The sequence below is a fragment of the Phoca vitulina genome, unplaced genomic scaffold, assembly GCF_004348235.1.
Source record: "Phoca vitulina isolate PV1807 unplaced genomic scaffold, GSC_HSeal_1.0 scaffold49, whole genome shotgun sequence".
Classification (NCBI taxonomy): Eukaryota; Metazoa; Chordata; class Mammalia; order Carnivora; family Phocidae; genus Phoca; species Phoca vitulina.
In genome coordinates this window covers 1,011,021-1,033,467 of record NW_022589752.1, presented here as the reverse complement: position 1 = coordinate 1,033,467, position 22,447 = coordinate 1,011,021, and the positions used below count along the sequence as shown (strand labels likewise).

Here is a 22,447-nt window from a genome sequence, read left to right as displayed (position 1 = left end):
TAATGTTCCCAAGTGTAATATACAAATATAAGGCTACCATAAGTTACACATTATGGTAAATATCCAACTTATAAAAATTAATTTTAAATGTTAATTTTAAAGGTTTCTTAACACAACATGCTTTAGAAATTGTTTAAAGCATTCAGGTTAGAATTCAAACTTGAATGCTATGGCTAAAAAAAGCACAACCTTAATTAGAGGAAGTGAGAGGTTAAGTAGAGATTTCTACAATATTTTCTAAAAGGGACTTTTGGGACTTTTCAAGAGCTTAAGTCAAGAATTTCAAGTTCTTTTTTATATCTGAGCACAAATGGTACATTTAAAAAGCAAACAGATGATTAGCAGTATTAGTTCAAATCCACTCAAAATTTGCAACTTTTGGGGCGCCTGAGTGGCTCAGTCGTTAAGCATCTGCCTTCAGCTCAGGTCATGGTCCCAGGGTCCTGGGATCGAGCCCCACATCAGGCTCTCTGCTCAGCGGGAAGCCTGCTTCTCCCTCTCCCATTCCCCCTGCTTGTGCTACCTCTCTCACTGTGTCTCTGTCAAATAAATAAACAAAATCTTAAAAAAAAAAAAAAGCACATGATAAAATTTAATACTCATGTATGATGAAAACATCTGCAAACAAGAATAAAATGAAAACTTCCTTGGAGCCCCTAGCTGGCTCAGTCCATAGAGCGTGCGACTCTTGATCTCAGGGTTGTGAGTTCGAGCTCTACAATGGGTGTAAAGATCACTTGAAAATACATACATACATAAGTTTAAAAGAGGAACCTTCCTTAATCTGACAGAGTATCCAAAGAAAACCTATGGGGCACCTGGGTGGCTTAGTTAAGCGTCTGCCTTCAGCCCAGGTCATGATCCCAGGATCCTGGGATCGAGCCCCGCATCAGGCTCCCTACTTGGTGGGAAGCCTGCTTCTCCGTCTCCGACTGCCTGCGCTCCCCCTGCTTGTGCTCTCTCTGTCAAACAATTAAAAAAATTTAAAAAAACAAAGAAAACCTACACATAACATCATACCTCATAATAAACTATTGAAAGTGTTCTCCCTGAGATTGGGAACAAGATAAGGGTGCCCACTATCACCTATTTCAACATTGTGCTGGACGTCCTGGCCAGTGCAGTAAGGCAAAAATAATAAAAATTAAAATTAAAAAAAATAATAATAAATAAAAGAATAGGAAAGGGAAAAACAAAACTATCATTATTTGCAGATAGAGAAAAAAGCAAAAAGCATACACATTAAACATTAGAATTAATGTTTGAAAACTTCAATATAGATCAACTGAATTTCTGTATACCAACGATCCATTTTTTTTAAGTGATACCTTTTATAATAATATCAAAAAAAAAATCAAATTCCTAGGGGGGAAAAAATCAAATGAAACATGCAAGATCACAACACTGAAAACTTCAAAAGTTTGAGAGAAGGGTTACCCGGCTGGCTCTGCCTGTAGGGCATGCAACTTTTTTTTTTTTTAAGATTTTATTTATTTATTTGTCAGAGAGAGAGAGAGAGCACAAGCAGGGGGAGCAGCAGCAGGAGAGGGAGAAGCAGACTCCCCGCCGAGCAGGGAGCCCAATGCGGGACTTGATCCCAGGCCCCTGGGATCATAACCTGAGCCTAAGGCAGACACTTAACCAACTGAGCCACCCAGGCATCCCAGGGCATGCAACTCTTGATCTTGGGGCCATGAGTTCAAGCCCCGCCACTGCGGGAAGAGTTTACTTTTAAAAAAAAAGTTTGAGAGAAATAAAAGGACTAAATAAATGGGATATACCTTGTTTATGGATTTTAAGACAATATTATTATATGATTTTACTTCTCAAATATCTATAGATTGCACAAAGTATCAAACTCTCACCCAATTTCTTCTGTAAAAATTGAAAAGCTAAGTCTGCAATTTATATGACAATTTAAAAAGTCAAGAACAGTCAAGGCAATTTTAAAGAACAAAGTCAGAATCCTATACCAAGGACTACAGTAACTATATCACATACCAACACCCATAGCAATTCATCAGGTTCTACGCTTGATGATGTGTACTTTTTATTATCACTTATCAACAAATAGATTTTTATTAAAAAGAGTTAATGTAATATTCAGATCAGGAAGAATGTACTTTCATGGAATCTCCTCATTACCTTCAACTCATGGTAATCTTAGAGAAAATTCCCCAAAGCTTTATGGTTCTTCAAACTGAAAAGAGGGGCCCTGGGTGGCTGTCATTAATTGTCTGCCTTTGGCTCAGGTCATAATCCCAGGGTCCTGGGATCGAGCCCCGCATTGGGCTCCCTGCTCCACGGGAAGCCTGTTTCTTCCTCTCCCACTCCCCCTGCTTGTGTTCCCTCTCTCGCTATGTCTCTCTGTCAAATAAATAAAATCTTTAAAAAAAAAAAAAAAACTGAAAAGAAATATACAGGTCCTTCTAATTTCTACCTTAGTATTTTTTTTTAAATTTTTTTAAAGATTTTATTTCTGAGAGAGAGAGAGCGCACGCGCGCGCGCACATGCACATGAGTGGGGGTAGGGACAGAGGGAGAAGCAGACTCCCCACCAAGCGGGGAGCCTGATTTGGGACTCAATCCCAGAACCCTGGGATCATGACCTGAGTCAAAGGCAGACACTTAACCGACTGAGCCACCCAGGCAGGCGCCTTCTACCTTAGTATTTTGAGGAGATACAGATATAAATAAAGACATAAAGATGGTCCCCAACTTACAATGGTCTGACTTACAATTTTCCAACTTTACAATGGTGTAAAAGCGATACACATTCAGTAGAAACCATACTTTGAGTATGAATTTAGGGCTAGCACTATGCAGTATGATCCTCTCTCTTGATGATAGGCAGCAACAGCTGCAGCTCTCAAGCAACCGTACATCATGAGAGTAAACAACCGATACACTTAGAACCACTCTGTACCCATACAACCATTCTGTTTTTCACTTACAGTACAATATTCAATAAATTACATAAAATATTCAACACTTTATTATAAAATATGCTTTGTGTTAGATGATTTTGCCCAACTGTAAGCAAGTATCAGTGGTCTTGGCATACTTAAGATAGGCTAGACTAAGCTAATGATGTGCAGTAGGTTATATGTGTAAAATGCATTTTCGATTTAGGATATTTTGACTTACAATGGATATTAGGATGTAACAACATCCTAAGTCAAAGGATACATATATATATATGAAATGAAATGAAATTTCTTAGCCTATTACATGCATTACATGCATACAGATATCACCACCAAATGAGCAAAAAAAATCTTAGGTATTACAATAGTTTGTGGACCATCAAAACTCAACTGTACAAAATCCTATTCTTTGGTACACAATTTCTGTTAGGTAGAAATCAATAAAATTTTTAATTAATTTAAGCTTTCTGTTTAGAGAGTAATTATTAAAAGGGTTGAGAAACAACAGCCTAGAACATAGACATATCCAATAAATGTTTGCTTATGCATAGACTGATTGTAAAATACCCTGGAAATGATCAATTTGTAGAATGAGAACACTATGGCCTAGATAAATTCCCTTCCTTATCCAAAGTTACACAATGGCAGAACAGGTTAAAAAACTGGTATCATGACTCTTAATCTGTTATCAGACCCACCCTCAAGTTCACTAGCATGATCCTAGATTCACTGTAATATTGCTAAAGCATTATTTGGGCAAAAAAATAAAGAAGGGGTTAGAGGATGATAAATCCCTGATGCTAGGTATTTGCCAAATTACCTGGAGTATTAAATAGCAGGCATGTTGCCATCTGTTACAGGAGTTTGTAAAAGTAAATGAAACCTAGCAATGACAGATCTAACCCCAGGAGTTTAGTCACTGAATCCACAATAAAATGCAAAATGAGAAACTGGCTAAATGCACAATTCCTGGCTATTGTTAGCATCGTACCTAGAACAGAAAGCTAAAGACACTTTTAGGGTGAACTGTGATGTTACACAGACCCAGATTCCAACTGGTCCAATGCAATATCAAGCTGCTAACCTCAAAACCAACACAAAAGAGAAAAATCATGCTGAACAGTAGATTTACAGCTGCTTACCAAAATGATTCAGGTGGCAAGGAGAAAAAAAAAATCAGGAAACTACTGAAACCAGGGGATATAGCGTAAAAGTTGTCTCATTTAGTGGCTCAAGCTAGCTCCCTAAAAAACCTGTATTAATATGGCCCATAAGAATGGTTAAGAAGCAGTCTATGGTTTGAAGACCATGACATGTTTGCATTAATGCAGGACCCACAGCTCACTACTGACAGTCCTTAATGGCAGTGACTAACCCAAACAAGAGTGCTAGCCTGGTACAATGAATGAAAGTGGCTAGAAAGTTTGTTTATCCTGAGGAGGGGAACTGTCCTGTCCTTTGCACGCAAAGTGAAGTAGCTGATATGCTATACATGCAGGCCACACTAGACTTGCTTTATAGTGACCAAGATAATTCAACCATTTAATATGTCCCAGCCCAGGTCATGGTGAATACTGTGTGATAAAGATTACTCCTACTACATGAGTCCCCCCTGTAACTTTACTATTACCAACACAAGAAACTATTCAGAATATTGGATCAGATTTGCTGTCTCAAGCTCACCATCATGAGTCTTAGGAATAATACCAAGAAAATTAGAATGGTTCACTAGCAAGTGGAAAAGATAAAGGAGATGGCAAATCTACTTGTCCCAATTGAATGGAAGTTTTTAGTGGTTACTGAAAAAGCAGATAAATAAAACAGATACTGATGAGGCTGAAGCAAAAGTTTTTAACATTATTATCAGAGATTTATCAGAGACTGACAGGAACTGCCACCAGTCTCCCAGCATTGAAGGGCCCCTAACAAATCCACTCTATTTACTCTAGTTTGGGAGACCTTAAAAAACCAGAACATGAAGAGAATACAAGGATGATACTAAGAATGTGCCACCAATGTGGGAATTAATCAAGATGAAAAATGACTGAAGGTAGGATCTTGACCCTCAGTAGCCGGGACCCAAGACCAATGCAAATATGTGGGTAAAATGGCCTAGAGTTGGAGAGAAGAAACTTTTTCGAGATTCCTTTATATGGAAGCCCAATGCATTGAATCTAACACCTATGTGAGAGACTCTAAAAGGAGCAACAGTTAAAACTGGAGATATGGGGAGGCTACTGTTGATGGGAAAGTTTGGATGCAAATTAGAGTGCTGGAACAGATATTATATGAGGTGGTTTTGTCTCCTCTGCCAGAGTGTATTACTGAACAGATTATGTTTTATAGGAATGCCTCCCTTATGTACTATTGTAAAACAGAAGACACATAAATTTACCCTTCAGTCCGGACTTATTGACCATATCAATTAGGAACTTACAGAACTGCCCAAACCTGCCACAGATGCTATTTACAGCAATACAGAATACCTGGTGGGCAAAAAGAGTTTATAGCTTTAATGACACCTTAGAAGCTAAAGTGATATCAATAAACTTGAAGGTCATCTTAAGACCCCCAAAACATTAATCCAATACCTTCTTTCAGTATGTGGCACTGTCCTGCAACTACAAACCCTGAGATAATAAAAATATTAAAATTTATTTAGCCACTATGAAATTTCTTTAGTCCTAAGGATGACTTAAGATACCAAGCAGGGAACCTGTTTTGACATGTATTTATGGTCTAGGATGATAATTACTGAATTTAAATGAATAAACTCTCTCTGGCCAATAAAATAGTAAAGACAAGCTTCAATTAAGATGATTACTAAACAAACTAAAAAGCCTAGAAAGGTGGAAATTAATACGTATCAGTTAACTGTTTTGTAGAAGAAACCATTGGATTCCATCATCTTCCAAAATAACAAAATTAAAAGGAATATAATAAACAATACCATTTTCATGTATCCCACTGGCAGAAATGTTTAAATTTGGTATCAGGGATTGGACAGGTATAAGGAAAACGTACTCTCCAACACTGTGTTGAGGAATATATTAACATAACTTTCATGACAATTTAGCAATATTAAAGTGAGAAACAGCCTGATAGTTTTATGTGTCAACTTGGATTGGCTATAATACCCAGTTACTCAATCAAACACTAATTTAGATGCAGCTGTGAAGTATTTTGTAGAAGCACTTAACATCTACAATCAGTTACATGGGTGGGCCTCATCCAATCTTTAAGGAATGTAAAAGTAAAACAAGTTTTAAGTGTCCCTGAAGAAATTCTGCCTTAAGACTACAGCATCGGGCGTCTGGGTGGTTCAGTCGATTAAGCACCTGACTCTTGGTTTTAGCTCAGGTCACAGTCTCATGGGTGGTGAGGTTGAGCCTCGCACTGGGACTCCACACTCAGCAGGGAGTCTGCTTGAAGATTCTCTCCATCTGCCCCTCCCCTAACTTGTACGCACACATGGGCACTCTCTTTCTCTCAAATAAATAAATCTTCAAAAAACAACAACAACAAAAAAGACTACAGCATTGGGGCGCCTGAGTGGCTCAGTTGGTTAAGCGGCTGCCTTCGGCTCAGGTCATGATCCCAGGGTCCTGAGACCGAGTCCCATGTCGGGCTCCCTGCTCAGCAGGGAGCCTGCTTCTCCCTCTCCCTCCGTCTCCCGGCTTGTGCTCACTCTCTCTTTGTCAAATAAATAAATAAAATACTAAAAAAAAAAAGAAGACTACAGCATCAACTCCAGCCTAAGTTTCTACTATTATCCTGCCCTACAATTCAGACTTAGCCTCGACAATTGGTATGAGCCAATTCTTTGAAATAAAGCCCAGACAGCATATATATGAAGTTCTGTTTCTCTGAACAACCCTAACTGGCACACAGTTTTTAACCTTTTAATTCCACTAATAAGGTTTAGGGGTGCCTGGAAGGTTCAGTCAGAGGAGCATGTGACTCTTGATCTCAGGACTGTGAGTTCAAGCCCCACATCGGGTGTAGAGATTAATTAAATTAAAAAAAAAAATTTACTCTGAGAACATATTTAGAAAAGTTATCCAAAATATACATATAAAAGCAGTTCACGCAATACTGTTTTTAATATGCAAAAAATAAAAATAAAATAAATAAAAATAAAAACAATGTTGCTTAAAAAATATGGGCAGGGGCACCTGGCTCAGGCAGTTGAGCCTCCAACTCTTGGTTTCCACTCAGGTCATGATCTCAGGGTCGTGAGGTCGAGCCCCACATCAGGCTCCATGCCCAGCAGGGAGTCTGCTTGAGATTCTCCCTCTCCCTCTGCCCCTCCCCCACTTGCGCAAGCATGCATATGCTGCACACGCACGCTCGCTCTCTCTCTCAAATAAATAAATGCTTAAAAAAATATGTGGGTAGGGGTGCCTGGGTGGCTCAGTCGGTTAAGTGTCTGCCTTCAGCTCAGGTCATGCTCTCAGGGTCCTGGGATGGAGCCCCACGTGGGGCTTCCTACTCAGTGGGGAGTCTGCTTCTCCCTCTCCCTCTGCCCCTCCTCCCCACTCATGCTCTCTCTCTCTCTCTCCAAATAAATAAAATCTTAAAAAAAAAATATGGGGCAGACTACATATACTTATGACATAGAAGGATGTCTAAGATATATTATTTTAAAATGCAACATACAGAATGCATTGTTGTGTATACAAAAGGAATATATTTATATTTACTGATATTTATTTTTTTAAGATTTTATTTATTTATTTGACAGAGAGAGAGAGCACAGCAGGGGGAGTGGCAGGCAGAGGCAGAGGGAGAAGTAAGCTCCCCACAGAGCAGGGGGAACCCAACGTAGAACTCGATCCCAGGACCCCAGGATCATAACCTGAGCTGAAGGCAGTCGCTTAACCAACTGAGCCACCCAGGCACCCTATTTACTGATATTTATTAACAAAGGTAGGTATGTGCCCTAACAAATCCATAATCTGCTAATTTTTTAGAAGTTCAAAAACTGCTCACCTAATTACTGTGGGGAGAATGAATGACTTGGAAGTTGAGGGAGTTAAACTTTTTACTTTTCAGCTTACAGCCTTTTATCTGTTTTAAGTATTTTATTAAGAGCATATGTTATTTATGTTTTTTAAACAAAGTCAACAGGCTTAGATAGGATATGAACCTTTCTAATTTTCTACTTTATACTCTTCAGAATTTTTTAAACTTCATTTTAATAATTAACTCATATGATGTTTAACATGACCAAATACTATGTTTATAGCTATCAAACATTAAAGTCAATAACATACCAACATGGGAAAGTGAAAGAAAAGCAGCATGAAAAAAAGGAATACAAAATTGTACATATGGTATGATATGTATGAAAGAAGTAGAAAAGATAGTTGATTTTTTAAATAAAATATGGATAGTAAATGGTTTTTCTTCCTAGTCAAAGTTTCAATATCGATATATCTTTTTAGTAAAACTAAATTATTTCATGTTCATGTCCCTTGTAAAAGGAAATTCATACACTTAATATATTATTTTCTCATAATACTGACTTGCAAAAAAATGACTAATTCAAAATAGTCTGTTTAAAAAAAAAAAAAAAAAACTGCTATTGTGACAACCACTAGAGGGAGGGAGAGATTAGGACCAGGAAGGAAAAACGGTGATATTCTGGGTTGCTGATAATATTTTCTTTCCCAGGGTTTGGGTTACACAGTATTTGTTCTACAAAAAAATTTATGTTTCATGCATTTTCCTGTTTCTTTGTTGTATCTCACAATTTTTAAAAGGGTGATAAAAATGTATTTATGGCCCATCTGTTATATCAAAGAGCAACTCCTGAGAAGACAAAATCATGAGAAATAACCTGATTCCTTAAATATAGGTCTACCATTACTTCCCCATCTTTGTCACCCACAGGAAAAAAAAAAAAACCCTTAAACTTCCCTTTTCCCTCACCTGCAAGCCATTAACTCCTGCGTATTTATTTTCTGAAATGTCAAATCCGTGCTTTATTTTCATCTCCCAGGCCACTGTCCTAATTTGGGTGACAGCACCTCTTGTGTGAACTAACATTAACAGTCTCTCCTAAGTTAAGTCTTTCTCAAACATTTTTTATGTGATACTCAGACAAAAATATACATTTATCATCTAATTTAGTACATACTTTCATATGAAACTAAAACAAGCTTCACCAAGCAGTCCTTACCTTATTATCTGCAAGCCTCTCTGATCTATCCTATCACTTTTAACTCATCTTTTTAAACTGTAGTGGTTTCAATCCAGTACACTGATTTAACATCCAATTAGTGTGGGGTAACCACCAGTTTCAAAACCAATGTCCTAAGTGATCACTTATTCCCCAATTCAAAACATCTCATTCAACTATTGCTGCCTTCAATACAGCCTGCCACTGCTCTAAATAATACACAATAGAACTCACCTGCTTAAAAATATTAACTGGCTTCCCATTATATCCTAGATAATAAAGTACCACCTCCTGCACAAAACCTTCACATCTAACAACTCCCTTTCTCAAAACTCAGTCCCACTTCTCTTCTTGTTCACACTCCATTCTGCCCAAAATACTCATGGTCTAGCTGTGTTTCTTTTCCCTCATAGTATAGCTTTGTGAAAGTAGCTTTCATGCCCAGAAATGCTTCCCCATTCCATCTGACCATATATTTCCTTCAAAGCTCAGTTCAGGTATCCCCTCCTCAATGAAGCCTCCCCTCCTATATTTTCCCATGCCTACCTTCTGTTACAGTTAATCATACAAAAGAATGCTGCTTAAAATTAGCATCATGCCTGCTATAAAAAATATATACCAGGGGGCACCGGGGTGGCTCAGTTGGTTAAGTATCAGGCTCTTGATTTTGGCGCAGGTCATGGTCTCAGGGTGTGACGTTGAGCCCTGCACTGGGCTCCTTGCTCATCAGGAGTCGGCTTCTCTCTCTCTCTCCCTCTCCTCTGCCCCCTCCTCACCTGCCCACGCTCTTGCTCTCCCTCTCTAAAAGAAATAAATACATCTTTTAAAAATATATATACACACACACACATATATATGTCAGAATTACTGAATTTTAGGAGATTATAATTGTTTCAGATCAATTATTCCACTTACAAATGGGGGTGTTGCTGAGGGAGATGGAAGGGGAAGAGTTGGAGGCACGTAGTATTAAAATATACTATGCATAACTTTTATGTATTTCATTTCTCAGGATATTCTACTATTAGTAGTAAAGTAGTAAAAATTGGTGCTGGTAGTAAAATTACTATTAGTAGTAAAGCAATATGAGAGTAATATTAGAGTAGTAAAATTCTATTATTTTCTGCTAGTCTTCTATTTTCCAAAGTAGATACTAATCTCATTTCACAGAGATTTAAAACTTGCCAAAGAACAAAAAGACAAAAAAAAAAAAAAACTTGCCAAAGATTACAAATAGCTGGTATCAGGATTCAAAAGCCATCCTCTTTCCACCACATTATGCTGAGGCCCCAAAGAGAGGTCAAGTTGTTTGTTTAGTCCAAGTCACACAGCCATTAATACCTGAAAATGAACTAGCGTATGAGGCTTCTGACTTCTTAGTCACATCTTTTTTTTTTTTTTTTGAAGATTTTATTTATTTAACAGAGAGAGAGATAGCAAGAGCAGGAACACAAGCAAGGGGAGTAGGAGAGGGAGAAGCAGGCACCCACAAACTCCTCTTTTTAAAAACAGAAAAAAAAAAAAAACCCCACCTGAAACTAAGGTAACAAATTTGTGTCAACTATACTTTAAAAAAATGGGGGGATTATTAAGTTAGAACACTAAAGGAGACATAGTTTAATAGAACTATATATATTTTGGTTTTGATTCTTCATTTAAAATATTATTAAAGGTGGGACACCTGGGTGGCTCAGTAGGTTAAGCATCTGCCTTCGGCTCAGGTCATGATCCCGGGGTCCTGCAATCAAGTCCCGCATCGGGCTCCCTGCTCGGCGGGTAGCCTGCTTCTCCTTCTACCTCCCTCTGCTACTCCCTCTGCTTGTGCGCTCTCTCTGACAAATAAATAAAATCTTAAAAAATAAAACAATAGGGGCGCCTGGGTGGCTGAGTCATTAAGCGTCTGCCTTCGGCTCGGGTCATGATCCCGGGGTCCTGGGATCAAGCCCCACATCAGGCTCCCTGCTCTGTGGGAAGTCTACTTCTCCCTCTCCCACTCCCCCTGCTTGTGTTCCCTCTCGCTGTGTTCTCTCTGTCAAATAAATAAAATCGTTAAAAAATAAAATAAAATAAAATATTATTAAAGGGGCGCCTGGGTGGCTCAGTTGGTTGAACCTCTGCCTTCGGCTCTGGTCATGATCTCACGGTCCTGGGATCAAGCCCCGCATTGGGCTCCCTGCTCCTCGGGGAGCCTACTTCTCCCTCTCCCCCTGCTTGTGTGTGTGCGCGCTCGCTCTCTGTCAAACAAAAAATGAAATTTTTTAAAAAAATAAATATTATCAAATATGAAATATCAAATATCAATATTAAAATAAGAGGGATTATAGGTTTTTTAATAGGATATTTTAGTGACTATCTCCAACATAGCTAAGTAAAGAGAAAGAAGGGGATATGAAAACTGCTATGTAGCTACACAACCAAACACAAATACTGGTTTCCAAGATAGTATATGTATGCTTAAAAAATAAATATCAAAACTATGCATCCAAAAACATGACAAACTTGTAGTACAGCAGAAAGAAAACCAGTATGCTTTTTAAATGTTCTTCTGTAGTCTTTGCACATGAATATGAATTTTCATTCCAAAAACACTATGTTGTGATTGTTTTATCTTCCCTACTAGACTGGGAATTTCAATAAAATATTATGAAATAAAAAGCACTGTGACTGGTACAGTAGTTGTTTCTGATCTACTCTGCCTACTCTAAGTAGGGTACACTCCAAAAAGCTTACCACCCCTTTTATACTTTATTTTTTCAATCTTGTGTGAATAGGAAAACCAAAAAATTAACTTGTTAAAATCCCATGTAAAAAGAGATACAGCATTCCATGTGTCTATAAGTTCTGAGTAAAGACTGGGCCCTGTATCATTTTGACTGCATCAAAGTCTTTTTTGCTTGCTTCTGGATTTACCAGTATGTTCCAAATAGTTCAGCTCAGACGTAGTAGCCAGGTAAAATAAGTATTACTGGACTAAGCTTCTAAGGTATATTAGAAGCATATTTTAATTACATAAAAATTTTAGAAAAAAATTTCTTTGAAAAAAATGGGCTACATACCAGTATTAACCTGTTGAACATATGATACATACTTCCCCTTCTGAAGTGCTCAGTATGACTGTTTTCTTTATACTTCAAAGGAAATAAAAGCAAATCTCAAAAGAAATATTCCCATTGAGATTTACTAAAGAAACCGTGAAGCATCATAAAGAAGAGTTTGGAATGACAGAATATGGGAGTCAGATTTTCTCAAGGTGAGAAACCACCAATGAATGACCACCAATTCAGAATAACAGCTGTCTCAGCTTCTGGATCAAAAGCACAGGGAAGGATTATATTTCTAACTCATAATCATCCTTACAGCAAAATAAGTGGTAGTATTTACCTTCGCTGACAAGTAATTAGTTTGGATTAGGAGTCCAAAGGCCTTAAAGTCAAAAGTTGCTCCATAGGAGGGGAAGAATGAAGGGGGGCAAATCGGAGGGGGAGACGAACCATGAGAGACTATGGACTCTGAGAAACAAACTGAGGGTTCTAGAGGGGAGGGGGGTGGGGGGATGGGTTAGCCTGGTGATGGGTATTAAAGAGGGCACGTATTGAATGGAGCCCTGGGTGTTATACGCAAACAATGAATCATGGAACACTACATCAAAAACTAATGATGTAATGTATGGTGATTAACATAACATAATAATAAAAAAAAAAGTTGCTGCATAGATAAAAGGTAAGATTCAATCCCAAGTACTTTCTGACAATCAAAAAGTTTGATGTAACCACATTTGTCCCTTTTTTCACCTACACCCTGGCTTTATTTCACTGAGTTTCACCTTAAAAAAAAAAAAAAAAAGTATCTACCTAATATAGTTATTTGTAGAATGAAATGATAAAATATATACATGACCTAACTCACAACCTGGCACATTGGTACCTAAGCGTAGCTATTATTACTGTTCTACAGACAAATACATCATCAGTGGAAACACCAGTTTTCAAAGCTTCAAATTCTAAAGTCTCTACTTAAAAAGTAGCATAGTCTGCCAATACCAAAGTTTCCCAGGAAGCAGCACTGCCTTTAATTAATACCTGTTTAGTTTATAATTGACTACCAGAATATAAATCATTTTAATAAATATAAAACTCTTCTGTAATAAGAGAGAATGAATAATAAACTAAAGAAGTTCATAGTTTCAATTTGGAAGTTTTGATTTTGGAAGTTTCAATTAATTTAACTTTCTTAGCTACTAATTTTTTTAAATTACACATGAAAATCATTCTGGATTGACTATGTCCTGTTTAGTTAGCTAACACTCCCTTAAAATTTCAAAATTTTTGTCTAACAATTTTCTATCCCAAAACATATGGCTCCTTTCAATATGCTCAAAACTCTTCTAGGCAGCAAGAACTGAAACTAACACTTCTGAAAGCTCAAGTGTCAGGAACTATTCTGAGCCCTAGAGCACCATTCATGTTTTATTCATCTTTGTATAGGTGACTACTTTAGAATCTGAGATACTGTTAAGTCAATAACACTGCTGAATAAATTAGTCAACAAAATAAAGCAGATAATTTAGCTACTTCTTACATTATTGCTCAGATTTGAAACAAACCCCAAATATCTCAGCCTTCAAAATTATTAACTATTTTGTGTATGCAAGGAAAATGGAGGTTCACTGTCGTATATCCTGAACCTCTAAAAGTTAAAATACTCAAAATAAATGTCATACTAAATCATAACTTATTAGAAGTAAGTTTTTAGAAAACACCTAGATCCCTAAGGATTTTTTTCTCCCAATTTTTGTTCTATGAATACAATGGCACACTGATCGATCTAACATCAAATACGGTTAGTTTTACTAATACGACTAAAAAAATTCAGAAATATCGATTCAAATAAAATATGTGTAGTGCTACCTAAGAAACCAATCGAGTAATGCATGACCATGGTTATTACTTTGAAATCGAGTACTCGCCAATCCGAGGATTTGAGAAGATAAAACGCAGGGTGAGACATCAATGGGAGTAAACCGCCGGGGAGGGGGAGGGGCGGGAAGGGAAAGGAAAAGATCAGAAGGATTAATTACCGCATCATCTGTGGAAGGAAAGAAGGTACCTAGGGACGACTGAAGAGGACCCCTTGCAAGGGGAATGGAAAAGGTTCCTTTTGCAGTTAGAAGGGACAGGGGAGTGGGAGGAGGGGCAACTATCAACAGGAATTTTCCGGGTGTGAATGGGTGCGTCACTTACGTAGCTGCTTCCAGAAAGAAAATTTGCCCTAAGGACAACCTCAATAAGCAATTGTGAAGGAAGGGGGAGTGACCTTCGTAGGTTTGATGGAGTAAACACACGGTCACTTCCCAAAGGACCGAGGAACAAGACGTTCCCGTTGGTTCTCCCCGATCATCAGGGAACTGAAGAGATTGTGAGAACCCTCCCCCTCCTTAAGGCCCAGTCTGAGCTGTGAGAGACCCCGTGCTGAGATGTGGGCGTTACCTGCAGGGTCACCTCCTGAGGGTCCCAGTGCGGCCGCAGGTGTTGCAGGAGGCTGAGGGCCCCCTCCCGGCAGCGCTGCTCCTCCTGATCCTGAACCGTGACGTCCAACTTGGGCACCTCCGGGGAGCCGTGCGGAACGTGGATGTAATTGGCCATGGCCCAGGCGACGGCAGAGACTACCACCACGACGACGGCGACGGCGACCACGAGAACGGCGGGCGCCGACAGGCTGGTGGATCCTTCCGTCCCGGGGCGCCCTCGCAGGAGGGCTAGGGGCGCTCAAACTGACGGGCGAGCGGTAGGAGAATGGCTGGACGCGGCACTTTAGCCGATCCGGGTCTGGACAGCAGCTGAACTGAGCAGAGGATGTTCACGAGAAAAATTCCGCTCGTCTGCGCTCCACCGCCAGCGACCGCGGAGCATGCCGGGACTGGCCTGACGCTGGCGTCATGCGCAGGGCGGGGCCTCCGTCTGCGTCAGAGGCTGAAGACGACTTTCTAACCTCAAGCACAATGGGCCCGCTGCTGTGAGCTCGGTTTTTCGGTCATAAAACACTCGGCCCGGCTTGCTGCTAGTGCGAAAACGCAGGCTCCTCCTCAGGCATGAGCCTGATCTCTGACAAGACCCGAAAGGCTGTGAAGCATTAGTCAGCTGATCAGGAGTGTTTGGGGGGCTGGGTTTGAGTTATGGCTGAGTTTTTCAGGGAAGCGAGGGGCATGCCCAGAAATAACCCCCGGAAAAGTCTCTGAATTTGGCCTGAGTATGGGCAAGGGGGATTAACTGGATCGCCCTGGTCGCGGAGCTGCTCTGTACTGTTGACCGCACAGTTGGTTGGGCAACTAAATTCCCATCAACTGTATACTGAGATCATGGTATTTGGGGCAAACTTGAGATATTTGTATAAGACAACGACAGGACTTCAAGATTTATTTTTAAGGCCAAATGTTTGACCATATTGAGAATTTTTTTTTTTTTTAAGATTCTATTTATTTATTTCGCCGAGAGAGACACAGCAAGAGAGGGAACACAAGCAGGGGGAGAGGGAGAAGCAGGCTTCCCACTGAGCAGGGAGCCCGATGCGGGGCTGGAGCCCGATGCAGGGCTCGATCCTGGTACCGTGAGATCACTACCCGTGGGATCACTACCCGAGCGGAAGGCAGACGCCTAAAGACTGAGCCACCCAGGCGCCCGGTACTGAGAATTATTGAGAGCCAGGAAAAACAGGTTGTAGCCTAGGATGAAGATGAAAGGGAAGGAAAGAAAAATAGTTTTGAGACTCAGCACTACAGTGGCTCCATGCCTATTTCAGGGTATTCCTGCATGGACCTTAAAATAGCTACCTTAAAAACTTTTAGCTTCCAAGTTTTATAGCAGCTGTTTCCCCTGTTAAGGTAATATTGGAAACTGGATAATCCAGAAGTAATTTACTGGGACCTCCTAATTTTCTTTATGATTTAGGAAAATGGTGTAAGATGTGACTTATTAATCTGTCTTCCCTGAAATGCTTAGGACAGTGAATATGTTTATTAGTGGTAAATTAAATCACTAACTGGATTCAACTTAATTAACATTCAAGTGCTTAATTACCTCCTTAACATAAGTTTACATTCTGATTGTTCAGAATGAACCTACTTAGTTTTGTAAATCAAAATAAATAGCTCACTATCAATAAGGGTAAACTCATAAACTAAAAAGAACAAGAGGGGTGACTGGGTGGCTCAGTTGGTTAAGTGTCCAACTCTTGATTTTGGCTAAGGTTATGAACTCAGAGTGGTGAGATCAAGTCCCCGAGGGGGAGCCTGCTTGAAATTCTCTCCCTCTCCCCCTCCTTCCCACCACATGTGGGAAATAAATAAATAAATAAATAAATAAATAAATAAGGGTAAACTCATAAACTAAAAAGAACAAGAGGGGTGACTGGGTGGCTCAGTTGGTTAAGTGTCCAACTCTTGATTTTCTCTTTCTCTAAAATAAATAAATAAATTTTAGGGCACCTGGGTGGCTCAGTTGGTTAAGTGTCTGCCTTCAGCTCAGGTTATGATCTCAGGGTCCTAGGATCCGGCCCCCAGTTGGGCTCCCTACTCAGCAAGGAGTCAGCTTCTCCCTCTCCCTCTGCCCCTCTCTCTGCTCATGCTCTCTCTCTCTCACTCTGTCTCTCAAATAAATACAACCTTTAAAAACATAAAACAAATAAAAATTTTTTTAAAAGAGGAAAAACAAAATATAGTGTTAAAATACAGCAAGGGACTTGAATCAACATTTTCTAGACTTTGGCTTTTTTTTTTTTAAATCATGTACTATAAAAAACATTACACATTCCTTCCAATTTTGAGAGAAATAATGTACTAATACTTTCACATTTCAGATAGTATCTCTTGTATTTTTGTACAAGTTGTATGTATTTTATACTAAAAGAGTTGACATTTCAGGAATTTTAGAAATATATTTTGAATTATAAAATAATAGCAAATTATTAAAAAATTATTTTGGGGGCACCTGGCTGACTGAGTCAGTAGAGCATGTGACTCTTGATCTCGGGGTTGTGAGTTTGACCCCCTTGTAGGGTGTAGAGATTACTTAAAAATTAAATCTTAAAAAAAATTATTTTGAGAACTGCACAAGTTTGTAATTTTAAGGAAGCATCCATTAACAGGAAAAAAAAAAACTATTAGGTACCTAAGAATAAAACTAACAAAAGATGTGCAAGGCCTTAATGGATAAAATTATATTAATGGACAAATCTTTTCATAAACAAGAAAAGACACATACAAAGATCTCAGTTTTCACTGAACTAATCAATAACTATAATGTATTAATAATTAAAATCTCAACAGGGTTTTTCACAGAATGTGTTAAAATGACATTAAAACTCATACCAAAACTTAAGGTCCAAGAAAAGCTGCTATAATTTGTGGTGGAAGGAGGGTTGCAGAATAAGTTGGGAGAACCCCTTCTACTAGGATTTATTATGTAACAGTTTAGGAATGGCAAATAGACCAGTAGTACCTAACAAAGTTTCCAGAAAAAGACCTACAGATATATGAGGTGGCATTAAAAGTTAGGAAAAGATGGGCTAGTCAATAAATATTACTGGAATAATTGCCATTCAGATGGGGGGAAACTTATCCCTCCAGATTATGTATAAAAATTAATTCTGGGGGCGCCTGGTGGCTCAGTCGTTAAGCGTCTGCCTTTGGCTCAGGTCATGATCCCAGGGTCCTGGGATGGAGCCCCACATCAGGCTCCCTGCTCAGCGGGAAGCCTGCTTCTCCCTCTCCCACTCCCCCTGCTTGTGTTCCCTCTCTTTGTGTCTCTCTCTGTCAAATAAATAAATAAAATCTTTTTAAAAAATTAATTCTGGAAGATTAAAAATGTTAATGTTATAAACAAAACTTTATATAAGAGGGGTGCCTGGGTGGCTCAGCCAGTTGAGTATCTGACCCTTAATTTAGGTTCAGGTCATGATTTTGGGGGTGCAGGATTGAACCCTGTGGCAGGCTCCACACTCAGTGGGGAGTCTGCTCCTCTCCTTCTCCCTCTCCCTCTGCCGCAGCTCATGCAAACATAAGAGCACCCATTCTCTCTCTCTCTAAAATAAATACATAAATATTTAAAATATATATATAAGAAATGTCCATTCTTATCAACTCGATCTATATATTCGATGCAGTTCCAATGCAAATCCCAACAAGTTATTTTTGTGCATATTGACAAACTGATTGTAAAGTTTATATGGAAAGGAAAAGGACCCAGATTAGTCAATGAAATACTGAAGAAGAACAAAGTCATAAGACAGACGCTACCCAACTTCAAGACTTACTATAAAGCTACAGTGATCAAGACAGTGAAGTATTAGCAAAGAATAGACAAATTAATAGAACATGATAGATAGTGCAGAAATATATTCACATAAATATAGTTAACTGATCTTTGAAAAAGGAGCATAAGGCAATTCTTGGAGAAAGGATAATTTTTTCAATAAATGGTGCTGGAAGGACTTGATGTCCATACATAAGAAAAGAGGAATCTAGACATAGACTTGATATCTTTCTGAAAATTAACTCAAAATGGATTCTGGACCTAAATGTAAAACAAAACTATAAAATTCTTAAGACAAAACATAGGAGAAAATCTAAGTGACCTTGGGTTTAGATACAACATCAAAAGCATAATCCATGAAAGAAAAATTGGTGAGTTGGACTTCACTAAAATTAAGAACTTTTGCTCTGTGAAAAACAGTTAAGAAAATGAAAAGTCAAACCACATGATTGGGAGAAAATAATTTGCAAAACACTTATCTGATAAAAGATTTGTGTCCAAAGTATATAAAGAACACTTAATAGGGGAAAAAAATTTTCAAAATGGGCAAAGGAGGGGGCGCCTGGGTGGCTCAGTCGGTTAAGCGTCAGACTCTAAATTTCAGCTCAGGTCATGATCTCAGGGTCATGAGATTGAACCCCATGTTGAACCTGCTTAAGATTCTCTCTCCCCCTCTCCTTCTGCCCTGCTCCCTAAGCGCTCTCTCTCCCTCCCTCTTTCTCTCTCTCTCTCAAATAAATAAATCTTAAAAAAAAAAAAAAATACCTGAGCTGAAATCAAGAATATGAAGCTTAACTGACTGAGCCGCCCAGGCACCACAGGACTGATAAGTTTTTTATAATATAATTGCCTATGTAATATGATTAAAAAAGAACTATTATTCAGAATACCACTAATAAGAAAACCAAACCACTCAATAGAAAAATGGGCAAAGAATATCAATTCTCAGAAGATGAAATCCAAACAGCCAATAAGCTTAGGAAAATAATCAAAGTAATGCAAATTAAAACAATAATGAGATACCATTTTATATCCATTAGATTAGAAAAAATTGAATTCCTATAATGCCAATTTACATTATTATTTTCTTTCCAATTGTACATTATTGATGGGAAAGTAAATTTATTTGGAAAAAAAACTTTGGAGAGCAATATTGCAATATTTAATAAAATTGAAAATAGGTAGGTATTCTTTACCACTCACAAATTTCCAATTCCAGATACATACAAAACTCCCACACATATACATGAGAAAGTGTGCAAGAATGTATACTGCAGTACTGTTCAAAATAGCTAAAACTGTCAACAACCTAGCTATCCTTCATTAGGGAAATGATTGGATGAAGATAGATAGATGATAGATAGATAGATAGATAGATAGATAGATAGATAGATAGATAGATGATAGATAGATAGATAAAGAATATCCTACAACGGGGCACCTGGGTGGCTCAGTCATTAAGTGTCTGCCTTTGGCTCAGGTCATGATCCCAGGGTCCTGGGATAGAGCCCCGCGTCGGGCTCCCTGCTCATCGGGAAGGCTGCTTCTCCCTCTCCCACTCCCCCTGCTTGTGTTCCCTCTCTCTCTGTGTCTCTCTCTGTCAAATAAATAAATGGAATCTAAAAAAAAAAAAAGAGAGAGAGAGAAATTCTTAATTAAAAAAAAAAAGAAATCAACATACTTACTTTTTTAGAATCTATCTTTTGTACTACAATATTACCCCCAGGAGGGCAAAGCCACAGTCTATCTTGTCTATTGCTACACTGCCTGGAATAGTGCCTAGAACATAAAAGGTACTCAATAAATAAATGCTTAAGCCAGGATGCCTGGGTGGCTCAGTCGTCGTTGGGCGTCTGCCTTTGGCTCAGGTCATGGTCCCAGGGTCCTGGGATTGAGCCCCACATCAGGCTCCCTGCTCAGCGGGAAGCCTGCTTCTCCCTCTCCCACTCCCCTTGCTTGTGTTCCCTCTCTCACTGTGTCTCTCTCTGTCAAAGAAATAAATAAAATATTTAAAAGTAAAAAAATAAAAATAAATAAATGCTTAAGCCCACCTAGTTAGCTCCTGAAATTCTGCCAGTCTTACACAAGAATAACCCTCAGTCAAGGGTTATATTTTCTCATCCCCATAGAGTACTCTGATGATGTTGAGCTGTTCTACCTGATTACTTCCTAGACCACAGGCCAGCCCATACATTATCTCTGGCTTTGGAACAAATTCGTTGCTGCAGGGTATCATTAAATCTGCCCAGCACTTTGCAACAGGTCTAGAGTATAGAAGATAGTTATGAAAATATAACATCCATATAAAATGTCCAACATGTTTTAATCCCCTTCCTGTATTTAGCATGACATTGGGGTCTCCAGTACATACTTGTCTCCCACTCATTCTTCAGAGCTTAGCTGTCCAGCAATCATGTTCATGGAGCTGAAGGGGAGCAGAATTTACCATCTCAAAATATGTCACTTTGGCATGAGGATTATTTTGAGCTAAAGGCAATCAAAACCCAGCAGATTCAGGAAAAGCTCTTTACCTCCCCCTCAACTGCCTAAATTTACATTGGAAAGGGGGCCTGTACTGGAAAAAGAGCTATTCCAGAGGTACCTTTTTCCCTAAGAAACTTATCTGCATAGCAGGGCAAGCTTTGTTTTCCGAACATCTCTTCTGACTTCCTATGAATGGTCTTACTCCCCTTCGTATTCCCAAACCACTACCCCTTTTCTTAGCTCAGGATGTTACATGAGTCTCGATTACCAGACTGTCCTTTGAGTCTCCCTATCTTTATAGGGCTCCCATATACATAATTTTGTTTGTTTTTCTTCTGTTAATCTGATTTATATCAATTTAATTTAGACCAGCCAAATAACTATAGAATGGATGAAGGGAAAAATTTTCTATCCCTATAAAGCCTATCTGGATTTTCCTAGTCCAAATTTACTTCTCCTTTTTATACATCTTTTAGAACACCTAACAAAAATTCTGCCATATGCCACCCACATTGTAGATGTAAGTCATAAAGATTGTGCTACACATAAAAGACTAGTAAAACGTTTATAACTTGTTAAATAATGAGCATTTCGTATGAGGGAATGAAAGGATCATTGAATATAATTCCAGAGGCTCTGGTCATAATTTTTTTAATTACAGTGGAGTTAACTTTAGTTACCAGAGTAATATCACAAAGAATTTGCAGGGGCGCCTGTGTGGCTCAGTCGGTTAAGCGCCTGCCTTCGGCTTAGGTCATGATCCTGGGGTCCTGGGATCGAGCCCCACGTCTGGCTCCCTGCTCAGCGGAGAGCCTGCTTCTCCCTCTCCCTCTGCCTGCCACTCTGCCTACTTGTGCTCTCTCTCTATCTCCTTGTCAAATAAATAAATAAAATCTTTAAAAAAAAAAAAAAGAATTTGCAGAAGAAACTATTCTGTGAAACAAGATTATGTGGTCACATCTAATAGTTAGATCAGACATCAAATTGAAAATATGTTTAAAATGAATCACTCTTGCAGCACCTGGGTGGCTCAGTTGGTTAAACAGCCGGCTCTTGATTTTGACTTGGGTCATGATCTCAGCATCATGGGATCAAGCCCCATTTTGGGCTCTCAGTGCAGTCTGCTTGAGATTCTCTCTTTTCCTCTCTCTCTGCCCCTTCCACCCTCGCCCTCTGAAATAAATAAATAAAAATCTTAAAAAAAAAAAAATGAATCACTCTTGTGTGCCTAACAGAGAATCAGAGTTATTTAACATCATTGTAAAGTGAACTAAAAAAATCAGAAATCCAAAACATCTGTAATACCTGACGTTAAAGGATGTGCGTAGGGGGGCATGGGTGGCTCAGTCAGAAGAGCATATGACTCTTGATCTCAGGGTTGTGAGTTTAAGCTCCACGTTGGGTATAGAGATTACTTAAAGTAATAAATAAATAGGGGTGCCTGGGTGGCTCAGTCGGTTAAGTGTCTGCCTTCAGCTCAGGTCATGATCTCAGGGTCCTGGGATCAAGTCCCACATCAGGCTTCCTGCTCAGAGGGAGTCTTCTTC

General features: G+C 38.9%; 1 protein-coding gene across 1 annotated transcript in view; it reads right to left on the bottom strand.

Annotated features, from left to right (window-relative positions):
• Positions 1-15,052, bottom strand: part of ETNK1 (ethanolamine kinase 1) — a 64,830-nt gene extending 49,778 nt beyond the window's left edge. Inside the window, exon 1 of the mRNA XM_032432662.1 lies at positions 14,598-15,052. Coding sequence (XP_032288553.1) covers positions 14,598-14,753 — 156 coding nt within the window. The 5' untranslated portion in view covers positions 14,754-15,052. The remainder of the gene's footprint in view (positions 1-14,597) is intronic.
• Positions 15,053-22,447: the final 7,395 nt, after the last annotated feature.